We start from the raw sequence: 14,103 nt of genomic DNA on the forward strand, positions 1-14,103 counted from the left end.
CCAAAAGTAATATAGCAACGCAGCATAAGGTAATAGATGAGCAAGGTCCAGAGATGCTAAAGCGCGGCATTATTCGAGATTTTTCTAGTTCTTGGACACCTTCAGTTTTCCTTGTTAGAAAGAAAGATGGCACATTGAGGTTTTGTGTTGTCTACCGTGGGTTAAATAGAGTCAAGAAGAATGATTTTTATCTGCTTCCACATATAGATGACGCAAGTGACGTTTTGAACTCAACTTCAAACTTTTCTTTTATTGACTAAAAATCAGGCTACTGGCAAATCCCCATGCACGCTGAAGATAAAGAGAAAAGGCATTCGTAACACCGGATGGACTTTATGAATTCAACGTTATGCTGTTTGGATTATGCAAAGCGCCTACTGCATTCGAGTGGTGTATCGATATAGTCCTGCGTAGACTAAAATGGCGCGTTGTTTATGTTATTTGGAATAGGTCGTAATTTTTGGCAAACACTTAGTAAGAACAAGAGCTGTCTGGATGTCAAAGTTAATTGTATGGAACAGGTTGGTCTTATACTGAATTCAAAGAAATGTGAATTTGGGGTAGCGAAACAATTGTTATTGGTCACTTATTTGATAAAGAAGATGTTCAACCAGATCCCAAAACAATGAAGCTGTTACAAGTTTTCGGGTGCCTCAATCAGTAAAAACCTACAGAGCGTTTTAGGGCTATGGTCGTACTTTCGATGCTTTACAGCAAGATTTGCCGACTTCGCTTTCCCGCTCACGTGTCTACTGCATAAAAACACATAATTCAATTGAATCAATGAATGTGACGCAGTTTTTCGTCATCTGAAATTTATTTTGACCTCGGGCCCCATCCTATGCCACGTCTGTCCATCACCGCCAATTGAAGTACACGCTAACAACATTAGTATATCTATCGGAATTGTTTTTATACAGCAGCATGTCCCCGATTATTAAGTAAGTGCGAAAGAAAATACACGGTTACAGAGCAAAAATATCCCGCCATTGTTTTCGCTGTACAGTCCTTCCTTTCCTATCTGTTCTCGAATGCTTTCACCGTCGTGACTGACCATCACTCGCATTGCTGGCTGGTCAGCCTCTGTGACCCCTGTGGACGGCTCGCTCGATGGATTAGCGCCTATAAGAGTTTAATGTTACTGTGGTACATAAAAGCGGCCATAAAAACTTTGATGCTGATTGTCTTTTCATCTGCCGCTTCAAACGATTGATGACGAAGCAGAAAACTTTAATGAATACTTGGCTTCACTTTCACAAGCCTTCCCCGATCTTCGAGATTTTTGAACTGAACAAAGGAAAGACCAGATATTACCGTTTTTGTTTGATGCGGCCAAAATTCTACAAAGAACACTTTTTGCATTCGAGAGGGATTTCTGTACAATAAGGATTTTGCCCCTGGGGGATCACGTATGCTTCTTGTCGTGCCGGAAAGCTTACGGATCACAGTTCTTGAAATGGTGCACGATGATGCTACGTCTGGGCGTTTGCGAGTGGCCAAAACACTCCAACGCACACTGCATCAATTTTTACTGCCCGAAAATGCGTTCAACTATTCAGCGCTATGTGGCCAGCCTTGTGCAACGCCAGCGTTATAAGGTGCCGACTTCAAGCCCACCGGGACAGCTGCGGTCACTCACACCTCCGGCAGCCCTATTGAAGTAAGTTGCAATTGGTCTTCTTGAAATTTTTTCATGTTCCTCTAAAGGAAACCGCTGGATTCTTGTGTGTGTGTAGGTTATTTAGCCCGCGAGCGTGAGACAGCCGCGATATCATCCGTTACTTCGTCCGAAGTATCTTATTTCCTGCTTCGATTCGTCATTCTTCGACTCGGCCTTCCTGCAGCTCTCATTACCGACCATAGACGCCAATTCACCGCGAATGTTTTTGAAGAACTCCGCCTGAGCGCCTGCAGGTTTCGCCACTCGACGCCATAGCATCCCCAAACCAACAGTCCGGTAGAATGCACAAATCGGACGCTCGCCACATTGCTGGCTTTGCACGTCCCTGCTGATCATAAGGATAGATAGCGTCCTCCCTTTCATTATTCACGCATACAACACAAGCAACATGAGATAACCGGCTGTAGCCCTTTCTACTTGCTGCATGCTCGCTTGCCTCGGTGTGGCCTCGACAGCATAGTGCCATGTTTCTTTTATGATGAACCTTCCCTTGCTGCCAGACTGTTCAGAGCTGAAGAAGCTCGCCAGCTTGCCCGCGTTCGAATTTTATCTGCGCAAGGCTTCTAAGGACCGTTACGACGCCCGACATTATAACGTTTCTCAAGCTCCTGGTGACGTTTTGTGGTTCTGGACACCTATAGGTTAGCGTGGTATTTTTCAGAACCTGCTGCCGCACTATATTGGAGAGTTTGTTGTGTTAGAATGCATCAGCGACCTTAATTACTTTATAGCGCGACTAACTGCAAGTTTTCAACGATTGCACAAATCTCAGGTGATGCATGTAGTCCACCGCAAGCAGTTTCTGACCAGGGTTTTCTTTAACTCACCCGACGGGCTTCGTCTGCGAGGAGGGAACTGTCATGCGCCTTCGCAGTGACATCGACAGAAGAACATTCTGGCGGACTGGCAGAGAAAAAGGAAAAGCAAGGGCAGAAACACGTTTGTAGATTTGTCGTGGTCCTACTTTGGTCGATACCTGTAAATAACCCCGCCTGCGTACTAAGCACGTAACAATATCATTTCCGTTTTCAAATTGCTTGATTTTTACGAATGCCAAAATTAATTTCATTTGCTTGTGCCTTATAATGTTATGTAGCGGCAAGCCGATGAAAACTGGAGAAAAGAGAACAGGAAGATGTTCGATGACTGTGAGATGACTTTTAATGATCTCTCCGGGCCTAACGCAAGCGCTCGTGCCCATACTACTGCTCGCTTCTTCGTCGTTCGTAACATTACCTGAGGCCCCCGAGCGATCGTCCCGATCGTACTCTAGGAAATTTGGGATTTTCATGAGCCCATCGTATAACGATGGGCGTGTTTGGATGGCTGAAGAAGAGGAAAAAGAGAGCGGCTTGTCGCTACGATGGATCACAATGAATCTTGGCTCAGGACGCTTTCGGGCCAAAGGTCGCCAAGACCCGATGGCGGTGGCCAAGGCACGCACCTCATGGCATAAGCACATCGATGTCTTCAATTGTAGCGGTGTCTTGGGTCGTGTGGTCATTCGTCGGCACATCTGGCCAGTCGTGTCACATATGGTCGTTCGGTTCTCTCGTTAGGTCTTGTGGTCGTTTGGGTGGCGTCCCTGTTCAGTCTCTCCTTCGTCGTGTCTTGTGGTCGGGGCGGCTGACATAGTGGAGGAACGCCAAGGTCTTGTTGGGTCTGGCAGGCTGAGGACCAGCCATGCGATGTCTCCTAACCTTCCGCCAATGACGCAAGAGGACGCAGGACGCCGAAGTTCCGGGCCAGGAGGAGGGGTGATGATGACATGCCTGGAACCTGAACCAAATGTTACGGCACGGCAAGCTGAAGAAAGCAGAGTAAAGATGTTTGATGACCGTGCGATGATGTTTTAGGAATCGCGGCGGGCCTAATGCGTGCGCTTCTACCCGCGTCACTGCCGGCTTCTTCCTCGTCCGTAACCAAAGTTTCGTTCAAAAAGGGTGGATATTTTAGGGCTTTTTGTTGACTTGAAATTTCACAAAAGAAGATAATTAAACTGCAAAAACCTCATTTTGAAGATGTCAGACAGCTTCCTTCAGAAGAAATGAGCATTATGCTATGAGGGATAAGTTTTGTACTCCCACTGGCCCACCTGTTCCATGATGCTCAATTATCGTGGTTTGTTACACATTTGGAGATCAGTACCAATACGCAGAGATCTACTGATGCCACCTTGGTGTCTTGTCTACATTCCTGCATGCTGTCTTTGTTCTAAGAGTCGTGAGAGGCTAAAAGGCTCAACTTTATTGTTCGTAGAATGTTTACCCGCATTGTCTAAGCGGAGATATCGAAAAAATTCAGCCACGTGGTTTCCGTCTTTTCTGTCGTTCTTCTGGTAATAATCTTGCGAACAAAATTCTCTTGCCTTTTCTTTGGTGTTATGTGTTATTGAAAACAGCTCAATTACAATAAGCGATAATAAAGTTTAAAGAATCCTTTATTTAAAGAAAATAATTTGTGATGGAACGGGGAACATTTTAGTTACCCCATTGCACGATGTGTGGAAGGCGTGACCAGCAAATCGGGTAGTAGATGATTTTGGTATCTTGTGCGCAGTGCTCTCTGTAGACTTTGTTGCACATATCTGGAATCCCTTTATTCACTGTGCTACTTGTCTGGAGCAGTCGGCAAGCTGTTTGCAGTCAGACAAAGCCAAGAATTTTATTGACAGAACAGAGCAGAGTTTCGCTGTAGGCGGATGTTCAACAAATATCAACAACCTGCTGTTTTAATCACTAACATTGCCGCATGCAGCTTTACCCTTTTACAGTCCCACTATATTAGTGAAAAAGAATTCGCGTTTGTGAGCTCACAGAAAGAGCAGTAAAACAGGAATGATGCCAAAATTAAAAGGTTGCACTGAGCTTTGATCAGGGGCTTAATGGCGAAAGCTTTTCTCCTTGTTTATTTTTCACAATTTGATTCTTTCCATCTGCTTTATTTTTACTTTATATGGTTTTCAATTTTCCTTTATCTGCCTTTGATTTACATATTATCAATCCTTTTTATTTTATTTCATTTTTTTTTTTCAATATTTCTTATTTAAATAGATTACTTAATTTAGCCAATGTTGGCTGGCTCTATTCAGTTTGATACAATCCCACGGAAGCCACTCATGAGCTATAAAGGGATTTCGTCTTCATATTTGAACGTGAACCCATTGTGGTTAGCATCGGTTAGATACACGAACGGACAGCAGAAAGAGAATGCATGACGACAAAGACTTCATGGGGTCTGTCCTTGAATTTACGCCGTGTCAACCGTAGTGGATTAGTCTAAACAAGACAGACAGCTTTTTTTATTGAACACGAAGTGGGCGTTATGTTTTGGAAAATATATTTTTGATGCGTAATTAATGGTAATCAGAATATGCTGATAAAGTTATGTGCGCTGTTTTTCAGTTTGCTCTTGAGATATTGCGCTTTTCTTCTCCTTGCGATATTCAGATACTACCAATTTGCATTACTTTGGCGAGCACCAAATGACGTTGTGACAGACACAACTCTGTCTTCAAGGGTATACATAGAATGTATGACTTGTTGATGTCTGAAACTCCAATTGCGGACCTTCTCTCCTAAGCGTGACTTAGACTGATTTTGCTTAACCAGTAAATGCCTCATTGGTGCCCTTAGGTCTGACACTCATTAGAGTATAGTCACAGACTAACCCTTTTTCTAAATCATCGGTCGACATAGATGTAAGCCCCTTTATTCAATCCGTAGGAACTTGCTTATTAGGTCTAGGAATTGCCTACCGGACTCAGAAATAAAATTTCACAGAAAGCCACACCCACAGGACGCGGGCGAGTTGGTAACTCCTTCCAGTTTTATTATATCTTCAGGACTGGTTATATTTCTCAACAAGTAAAACCAATCTGCGTCCTTTTATGTACGCTTCACACTATTACTAGCCAGTGCTATTTCCGTATTTTCTTGCTCTCAGCATCATTGCCTACTGAAACGAAGATGACGCCCGTTCCCGACCTTTTGGAGAACTTGGAATTTGCCTCTTCGTGTAAAAATCTGCGCAGATTTAGTATATGTGTAGTAGTTTCTAAGATCACAATATAACAAGTTTGATCACTTTTATCTGCTTTAAACAGAATAATACACTGACGCATAGTTTTAAAACACTATTTTACTGAAAGTTCTGCATCGTTTCCATCGATATTTTTGACGCTCTAAGCGAAACCTCAAAGGCATTCTATGGTAGGTGGCAGTTATTAGGAGAGCGAAAATGTGGGCGAGTTGGTTGATATGCATACTCACTAAGATATCATGGGTTACACGCACTTTTTGTTCCTGTCTCCATTGTTTTGTTTTTCTTCTGGTTCTTTCCTAAATATTAGGGCTTACGTCATGGATAGACTTTGGTAGTGAGTTAGCGTTTGTCTTTGTTTTCCGCTCCTTTCTTTGTGTCTACGCGCAAACTTTTCATTAGGCAGTTAAGTGACATGGCAGGGTACTGACTTTTCAGTAGGTAATGCGAAGTCACAATGCGTCTAGCTTGGGTGAGTACAATCTTGAGCCTCTCTATTTAGGTGAACGGGTATGGTGAGAACAGTACTTTGAAGTATAGTTAGGCGAAGGGTAAATCACGTAGAAGGGTAAAGAAAGCCTGGCTCCGCTGCACAGGCCGCCATTGGAAACTGACCCTGGCAACGTTTAATGCTAGAACCCTAGCTAGTGAAGCTAGTTTAGCAGTGCTCTTAGACGAATTACAAGGTATGAAATGGGATGTCACAGGGCTTAGTGAGGTTAGGAGACCGAATGAGACATATACTGTACTGAAGGACAGGCATGTACTGTGTTATCGAGGTTTACCGCAGAGGCGAGAACTAGGAGTAGGTTTCCTTGTTAATAAGTATATAGCGGGTAATATCGATGAATTCTATCGTATTAATGAGAGGGTGGCAGGCATCGTAATTAGGCTTAATAAGCGGTATAAACTGACGGTTGTACAGGCCTATGCCCCTACATGTAGTTATGATGACCAGGCAGTTGCAAGCTTCTACGAAGATGTAGAATCGGCAATGCAAAAAGTAAAGACGCAGTATACTGTCTAATGGGCGACTTCAATGCCAAGGTAGGGAAAAAGCAGGCAGGAGACAAGGCAGTAGGTGACTATGGCATTGGTTCTAGGAATAGCAGGGGGGAGTTACTAGTTGAGTTTGCAGAGCGCAATACCTTACGAATCATGAGTACCTTCTTCAGCAAACGGAAGAACCGGAAATGGACATGGAAAAGTCCGAACGGGGAGACTAAAAATGAAACCGACTTCATAATGTGTTCAACCCCCGCCATTATGCAAGATGTAGAGGTAATCAGGAAAGTGCGATGCAGTGACCACGGGATGGTGAGGTCCCGAATTAGCCTAAATCTGAAGAAGGAACGCAACCGATTAGTAAGAAAGAAACCCATCAACGAATTAGCGGTGAGGGGGAGGGCAGAAGAGTTCAGGATCTCGCTACAGAATAGGTATTCAGCTCTAACCGAGGATAGCGACATTACCCTAGAAGCAAGGAACAATAATTTCAGAGATATCATTACATAGTGCGCGGTAGAAGTAGGCGGTAGGATAGTTAGAGAGGATACCGGTAAGCTGTCTAAGGAGACAAAGGATTTGATTAGGAAACGCCAGAGAATGAAAGCTTCCGATCCAACAGACCGGATCGAATTGGCCGAGATATCAAAGCTAACCAATAAGCGCAAGGTGGCCGATATAAGGAAGTATAACATGGAGAAAATTGAGCATGCTGTAAAGAACGGGGAAGCCTTAAAGCGGTAAAGAAGAAATTGGGGCATAGAGAAAAACCAGGTGTATGCGATAAGGGACAAGGCGGGTAACGTCATCACGAATATGGGTAAGATAGTCAAAGTAGCCGAGGAGTTCTATACAAATCTCTACCGTAGCCAAAGTAGTCAGGACCGTAATGAGATTGGCGGTAGGGAAAAACATTCAGACGTTCCACCAGTGACGAAGGACGATGTCAAGAAAGCATTAAAAACTATGAAAAGGGGAAAATCAGCTGGAGAGGATCAGATAACTACGGATTTGCTGAAGGACGGGGGGATATCGTGTTAGAAAAACTGGCCACCTTGTATGCGCAGTGCCTGGTGTCATCGACGGTACCGGAACCATGGAAGAATGCAAACATTATCCTCATTCAAAAAAAAGGAGACTCTAAGGACTTTAAAAATTACAGACCAATCAGCTTACTGTCTGTTACGTATAAGGTATAGTAATAGCTAATAGAATCAGGACAACCTTAGACTTCAATCAAGCGAAGGATCAAGCAGGGTGTGGTGTTTTTTCGTGCAGGCAGGAAACGAAGACAGCAGCCGTGAAGCACGCGGTGGGAATTTCTTATTCCCGGAAACAAGTTACTGGCGAGCGCCAGCAGAGCTGGGCGCTGTCCGTGATAAGCCAGGGCGAAGTGCGCAGCAGCACGCGGCACTGCGGCATTTATAGCCATTATCACTGAGGGGCGTGGAGCACAAGACCAGTAGGCGCGCAACTACTACACTCCCCCAGTCTTATTTGAACAGGGTGCATACAGTCAATAACGAAAAAAATCAACACAGACTAGTTCAAGGCACATAGCGGTCTGGAGGGCGGCGCTGCCTTTCCGGATACCGCCGTTGTGTCGTGGATGGAGGACGGGACGAAGTTGGCTGAACCGGCCTCGTCGCTGGACGTGGCTGCTCCGATTTACCCTGCTCCTCAGGAGTGTAGCGAGAGTCCAATCCCACGGCCTGAATGATGTGGTTCTGGTGGCGCTTCCAGATGAACACTCCTTGACCGGTTTCCACTTGAAGTCGGTACGAAACAGGTCCCGTTCGCTCTAACACGGCAGCAGGCAACCACTTTTCACCCCGCCTAAAATTGCGCACTAGGACACTGTCACCAACAGAAAATTCACGTGTGCGCTGCTTGCGACGCACTGTCTGCACGGACTGCCTTGTCGAAACAGTCTGCTGCAGCGAGTGCTTGACTGCGTCCAGCCGGGTGCGCAGCCGCCTGTTGAGCAGAAGAGCAGCCGGCGCCTCGCCCGTCGTCCGGTGTGGGGTGTTTCTGTAAGACAACAAAAACTCTCCAAATGTTGTGGTTAAACTTGCAGCAGTACTTTTCCGTAGTGCCGCTTTCAAAGTCTGGACAAATCGTTCAGCTTGTCCATTACTACTAGGATGGTAGGCTGATGTTCGTACATGCCGCGTGCCAGTGCTCTTAAAATACTCTGAGAACACCGCTGAGGTAAATTGCGGCGCATTATCAGATACCAAGACTTCAGGGTAACCAAACCTGCAGAAGAGTTCGTGGAGTCGACTGACTGTGCTTTCCGCAGACGTGTCGCGCACCTGGCACACCTCCGGCCACTTGGAGTGAGCGTTAACAACCACCAAGAACATGGTTCCCTTGAAAGGTCCTGCAAAATCGATGTGCAGGCGCTGCCATGGTTTGGTTGGCCATGCCCATGGGTGCAAAGGGGCAGGACACGGCATTGCGTGGTGCGTTAAACAAGCATTGCACGAACGGACTTTAGTCTGAATGTCGCGATCAATTCCTGGCCACCAGACGTAACTGCGTGCTAGCTCTTTCATTTTCACGATTCCAGGGTGTCCCTTATGCAATTCGTCGAGCATCTGCGGCTGGTGTTTAGCAGGAATAACGACACGCATACCAAGAACGAGACATCCTAGCTGTGACGAAAATTCACAGCGTCTGTGAAAAAACTGTTTCATTTCTTCACTGTCAGCGCGCTCAGGCCACCCGTTCATTACGTGCTGCATGACGTGTCTAAGGATCGGATTTCTAAACGTTTCGCGTGCAACGTGACGATAGTTGGTTGGCAAGGGCTGCAAGCGTAGGAGATAAAATTGATCATCCGAGCATTCTTCGCTTTCACTTTGCAGAGGCAGTCGAGATAAGCAGTCTGCGTCGGCGTTTTGACACGACGGCTTATACTTCAGAGTGAAGTTGTAAGCTGACAAAACTAAAGCCCAGCGTTGCAGTCGTGCTGCGGCGATAGTTGGTATGCCCGTTTTGGGACCAAAAATTGTCTGCAAGGGCTTAAGAACGACCAAAGAGGTAGTAGTGGAAGCGTTTCACGCCAAAAACTAAAGCTAGTGCCCCTTTTTCTAGCTGACTATAATTGACTTCTGCTGCAGATAAGGAGCGAGATGCGTACGCCACAGGATGACACTGACCGTTTGGCTGCACATGAGAGATGACAGCTCCTATACCGTATGCCGATGCATCACACGACAGCTGCAGGGACGCACCGGGGTCGTAGTGAGTGAGAACTGGTGGCTGGGACAGCAGCTCCTTGATGTTCGAGAAGGCTTCTTCGCACTCGTCATTCCAGGACCGGGGAACATTGAGTCGTAGCAACCTGTTGAGGGGCAAAACAACTCTTGACAGGTTAGGAACAAACTTCCCATAGTAGTTGATCAAGCCCAGCAGCGAACGCAATTGCTGCTTGTCTGTAGGACGTAGAGCCTGTGCTATAGCTTCTAGCTTGTCAGTAGCCGGCTCAATTCCTTGCGCGCTAATGACATATCCCAAGTACTGCAGCTTGTCTTTGAAAAATTCGCATTTTTCCTTCTTTATTTTGATGCCTCTCTCAGACAATCTTTTCAATACTGCCTCTAAATTTCTTAGATGTTCCTCTTCAGTCTTTCCGGTGACCATTATGTCGTCGATGTAGCAAGTAACGCCTTCAAGTCCTTTCAATATATTGTCCATGATTTTCTGAAAGATCACCGGTGCGGAGGCGATGCCAAAAGGCAACCGGTTAACGATATACAGGCCGTTGTGCGTGTTAAAGGTTAGGTAGGCTTTTGACTCCTCGTCCATCTCGACTTGCTGATAAGCCCGATTAAGATCAATTTTCGAGAATTTCTGACCTCCGGCTAATGCTTCCAAGAGCTCATCCAAATTAGGAAGCGGGTATGTCTCGACGTCTAGAATCGGATTCAAAGTGAGCTTGTAATCGCTACAAATTCTAATTGATCCGTCACGCTTTATCACAGGAACAATTGGTGTAGCGTACCTGCTACTGGCGACGCGAGAAATGATTCTCAACCTTTCGAGCTTTTCTAGCTCTGCCTCTACCAGTTCCACAAGAGCGAAAGGTACACTTCGTGCTTTCAGAAAACGTGGTATTTGGTCATCTTTCAACTGGAGACTTGCCTTTTCTCCCTGTATAGTTCCTAGCTCGACACTGAACAAGTCTGCGTTTCTCCGTAGCAGCGCTTCCAATGCTGCCGGCGGACTGCCTGGCGTAGCGGACACCTTACAAAGACCTTGAATTCCACTCCAGTCTAGTCTGATATGCTGTAGGCAGTTGCGACCTAAGAGCGGTGTCCCGTTTTGCGGAAGAATGTACAGCGGCATACGTGCCTCTTGGTTGTTGTGGCAGACGAGCACATCCATTACGCCAACAGGTTTTACAGTTTCCCCTGTGTATGTTTTCAATTGCATTGTTGTACGTTGCAAACGGATACCGGGAAAGCACTCTTTAGCCTGATGGTGCGACATAACCGACACTGCTGCTCCTGTGTCTAGCTCCATTCGTATGGTAGTTCCTTCTACATTCACTCCAACCATTAGGGTGATGTTCTGGACACGTCGACACTATTTAGCTTAGTTAGGTCGAGCTGAGCCTTGCAGTCAAGCGTGCGCATGCACTGCTTCTGTTTTTCTGTACTGTTCTAGCTTTGCACATTCTTCGTATGTGCCCTTGTCGGTTGCATTCGAAGCAAGTAGCTCGTACGTGCGGGCATGCTTGTGCATCATGCTTGAAAGAACCACAACGATAACACGGCTGGGATTTGCCACTTTTGCTAGCGTACTTAGGCTTCTGTTTCCCGCCCTGCATTCGGTGAACGTTTTCAGCGCTAACCGATAAGTCATGTGCTATCGCTGCATTGCTCATTGAAGCCTCGGCGGCCAAAGCACGATCAATTGCCTTCTGAAATGTTAGGTGCTTGTCCTCAACAAACAGCTGCCTCTGAATGTCAATTCGCCGCAAGCCACAAACAAATTTGTCACGAAGCGCATCGTCCAGAAAAAGAGCCAAATTCGCAAGTTTGAGCCAGCCTGCGTATATCTTCCACAAACTGGGCTATCGTTTGCGTTTTACGCTGCACGGCGCGATAAAATTTCGCTCTCTCAGCAATAACGGATGGCTTCGGTGACAGATGCTTGCTCAAAATTTTCCTCAAGTCCGTTAGTGACTTCGAAGTAGGCTTGTCAGGAGCAGTCAAAGACTTTAAGAGTTGGTAAGTTTTGGGACCGATGAGACTCACGAATACGTCGACTTGAAGGTCGTCCGGAACCTTGTTCGCCTTCAAGTACGATGCGAGGCGTTCGTCGTATGACGTCCAGTCAATCGTCGAGTCGTCAAAAGGTTCCATTAGTCCGAGCTGGGAGGCCATCTTGCAGTATCGGCACCAGGGCTTAGCTCCAGTGTCCCGCAGTCGTTGCGTTGATTCTCGTCGCCATTATGTGGTGTTTTTCCGTGTTGGCAGGAAACGAAGACAGCAGCCGAGAAGCACGCGGTGAGAATTTTTTTATTCCCTGAAACAAGTTACTGGCGAGCGCCAGCAGAGCTGGGCGCTGTCCGTGATAAGCCAGGGCGAAGTGCGCAGCAGCACGCGGCGCTACGGCATTTATAGCCGTTATCACTGAGGGGCGTGGCGCACAAGACCAGTAGGCGCGCAACTACTACACAGGATTTCGGAAACGGTACTCTACTATCGATTATACCCATAACATCAATCAGGTGATAGAAAAATGCTCGGAATATAACCAGCCCTTATACATAGCATTCATTGATTACGAAAGAGCATTTGACTCAGTTGAAACCTCGGCGGTGATGCAGGCATTGCGAAATCAGGGGGTAGGCGAGCCGTACGGGAAAGTGCTGGAAGATATATACAGTGGCTGCACAACAACCATAGTTCTGCACAAAGAAAGTAACAAAATTCCCATAAAGAAAGGTGTTAGGCAAGGAGACACAATCTCCCCAGTACTATTCACAGCTTGCTTAGAGGAAGTATTCAGAGACTTGGAATGGGAGCAGTTAGGGAAGAGGGTAGATGGAGAATACCTCAGTAATCTGAGATTTGCTGATGACATTGCCTTGCTAAGCAACTCGGGAGATGAACTACAATTAATGATTGATGACCTAGACAGGAAAAGTAGAAAGGTAGGCTTAAAAATTAATATGGAGAAGACTAAGGTAACGTCCAACAGCCTCGGGAAGGAACTGCAGTTTGCATTAGGTAGCGAAGTACTGGAAGTAGTAGGCGGATATGTCTACTTAGGACAGGTAGTAACCGCAAATCCGGACCATGAAGAGGAAATAAGAAGAATAAGATTGGGATGGCGCGCCTCGCAGATTATGTCTAGCAGCTTACCGGTATCGCTTAAGAGGAAAGTATATAACAGTTGCATCTTACCTGTACTCCCCTATGGCGCTGAAACGTGGAGGCTACCAAGAGAGTTCTACTTAAGTTGAGGACAACCCAGAGAGCTATGGAACGAAAAATGGTAGGGGTAACATTAAGAGATAGGAAGCGTGCAGAGTGGGACAGAGAAATAACTCAAGTTACCGACATTCTAGTGGAAATTAAGAAGAAGAAATGGACATGGGCAGGACATGTAGTGCGAAGAGAGGATAACCGATGGTCGCTTAGGGTAACAAACTGGATTCCAAGGGAAGGCAAGCGTAGTAGGGGGCGGCAGAAAGTTAGGTGGGCGGATGAGATTAAGAAGTTCGTAGGGGTCAAGTGGATGCAGCTAGCACAGAACCGGGTTAAGTGGAGAAATATGGGAGAGGCCTTGGCCCTGCAGTGGGTATAGTCAGGCTGATGATGATGATGATGAAAGCGCAATAATCGTAACACGAGAATGGTAAATCGTATGCCTTGCTAATAGCGCGGACATATTGATAACTACGCCTTGTGGTCTTACATATCAATGGGCAGCCTACGACTCACCAGTAGAAAACATGGAAGAAATACAGGCAGAGTGAAGAGTAATATAGGCACTGGTGGTAGACGAACTGCGAGAAAATGGCGCGAGACCGATGCGCTGATTGTAGATGCTTAGAGTCCGCGTTTGATATGCGTTCCTTAGCCTGTCTTCATTAAGCAGAGTGCGAAGAATAATTTTGGTGGAGGCATGCTGTGTAGCATTTTTAGCTTCGATGTTTAGACTACTATAATAACACCAAACATGAGGAAGTTCTTAGTATTTTTACCTAGCCGCATTATCTCCTCTGGCGGTTTCCAAAGCAGACCAGGCTATTTTCTGAGTGTGGTGAACACGTGAAGGATTTACTTGCCTTTCACGAACCCTTAGACGACGACTCACGTTTTGAAGAAAGTATGACACTAAACAAGGTACTGTTT

The 14,103-nt window shown here is 46.0% G+C and overlaps 1 protein-coding gene across 2 annotated transcripts in view; it reads right to left on the minus strand.

Annotated features, from left to right (window-relative positions):
• Positions 1 to 4,087: 4,087 nt before the first annotated feature.
• LOC146174122 (uncharacterized) overlaps positions 4,088 to 14,103 on the minus strand; it is a 50,091-nt gene continuing 40,075 nt past the window's right edge. For both annotated transcript variants that reach the window (XM_084583687.1, XM_084583688.1), the window contains one exon: positions 4,088 to 4,316. In XM_084583687.1, coding sequence (XP_084439813.1) covers positions 4,162 to 4,316 — 155 coding nt within the window. In that variant the 3' untranslated portion in view covers positions 4,088 to 4,161. The remainder of the gene's footprint in view (positions 4,317 to 14,103) is intronic.

The sequence above is a fragment of the Amblyomma maculatum genome, chromosome 11, assembly GCF_055883805.1.
Source record: "Amblyomma maculatum isolate TAMU_Amacu chromosome 11, ASM5588380v1, whole genome shotgun sequence".
Lineage (NCBI taxonomy): Eukaryota > Metazoa > Arthropoda > Arachnida > Ixodida > Ixodidae > Amblyomma > Amblyomma maculatum.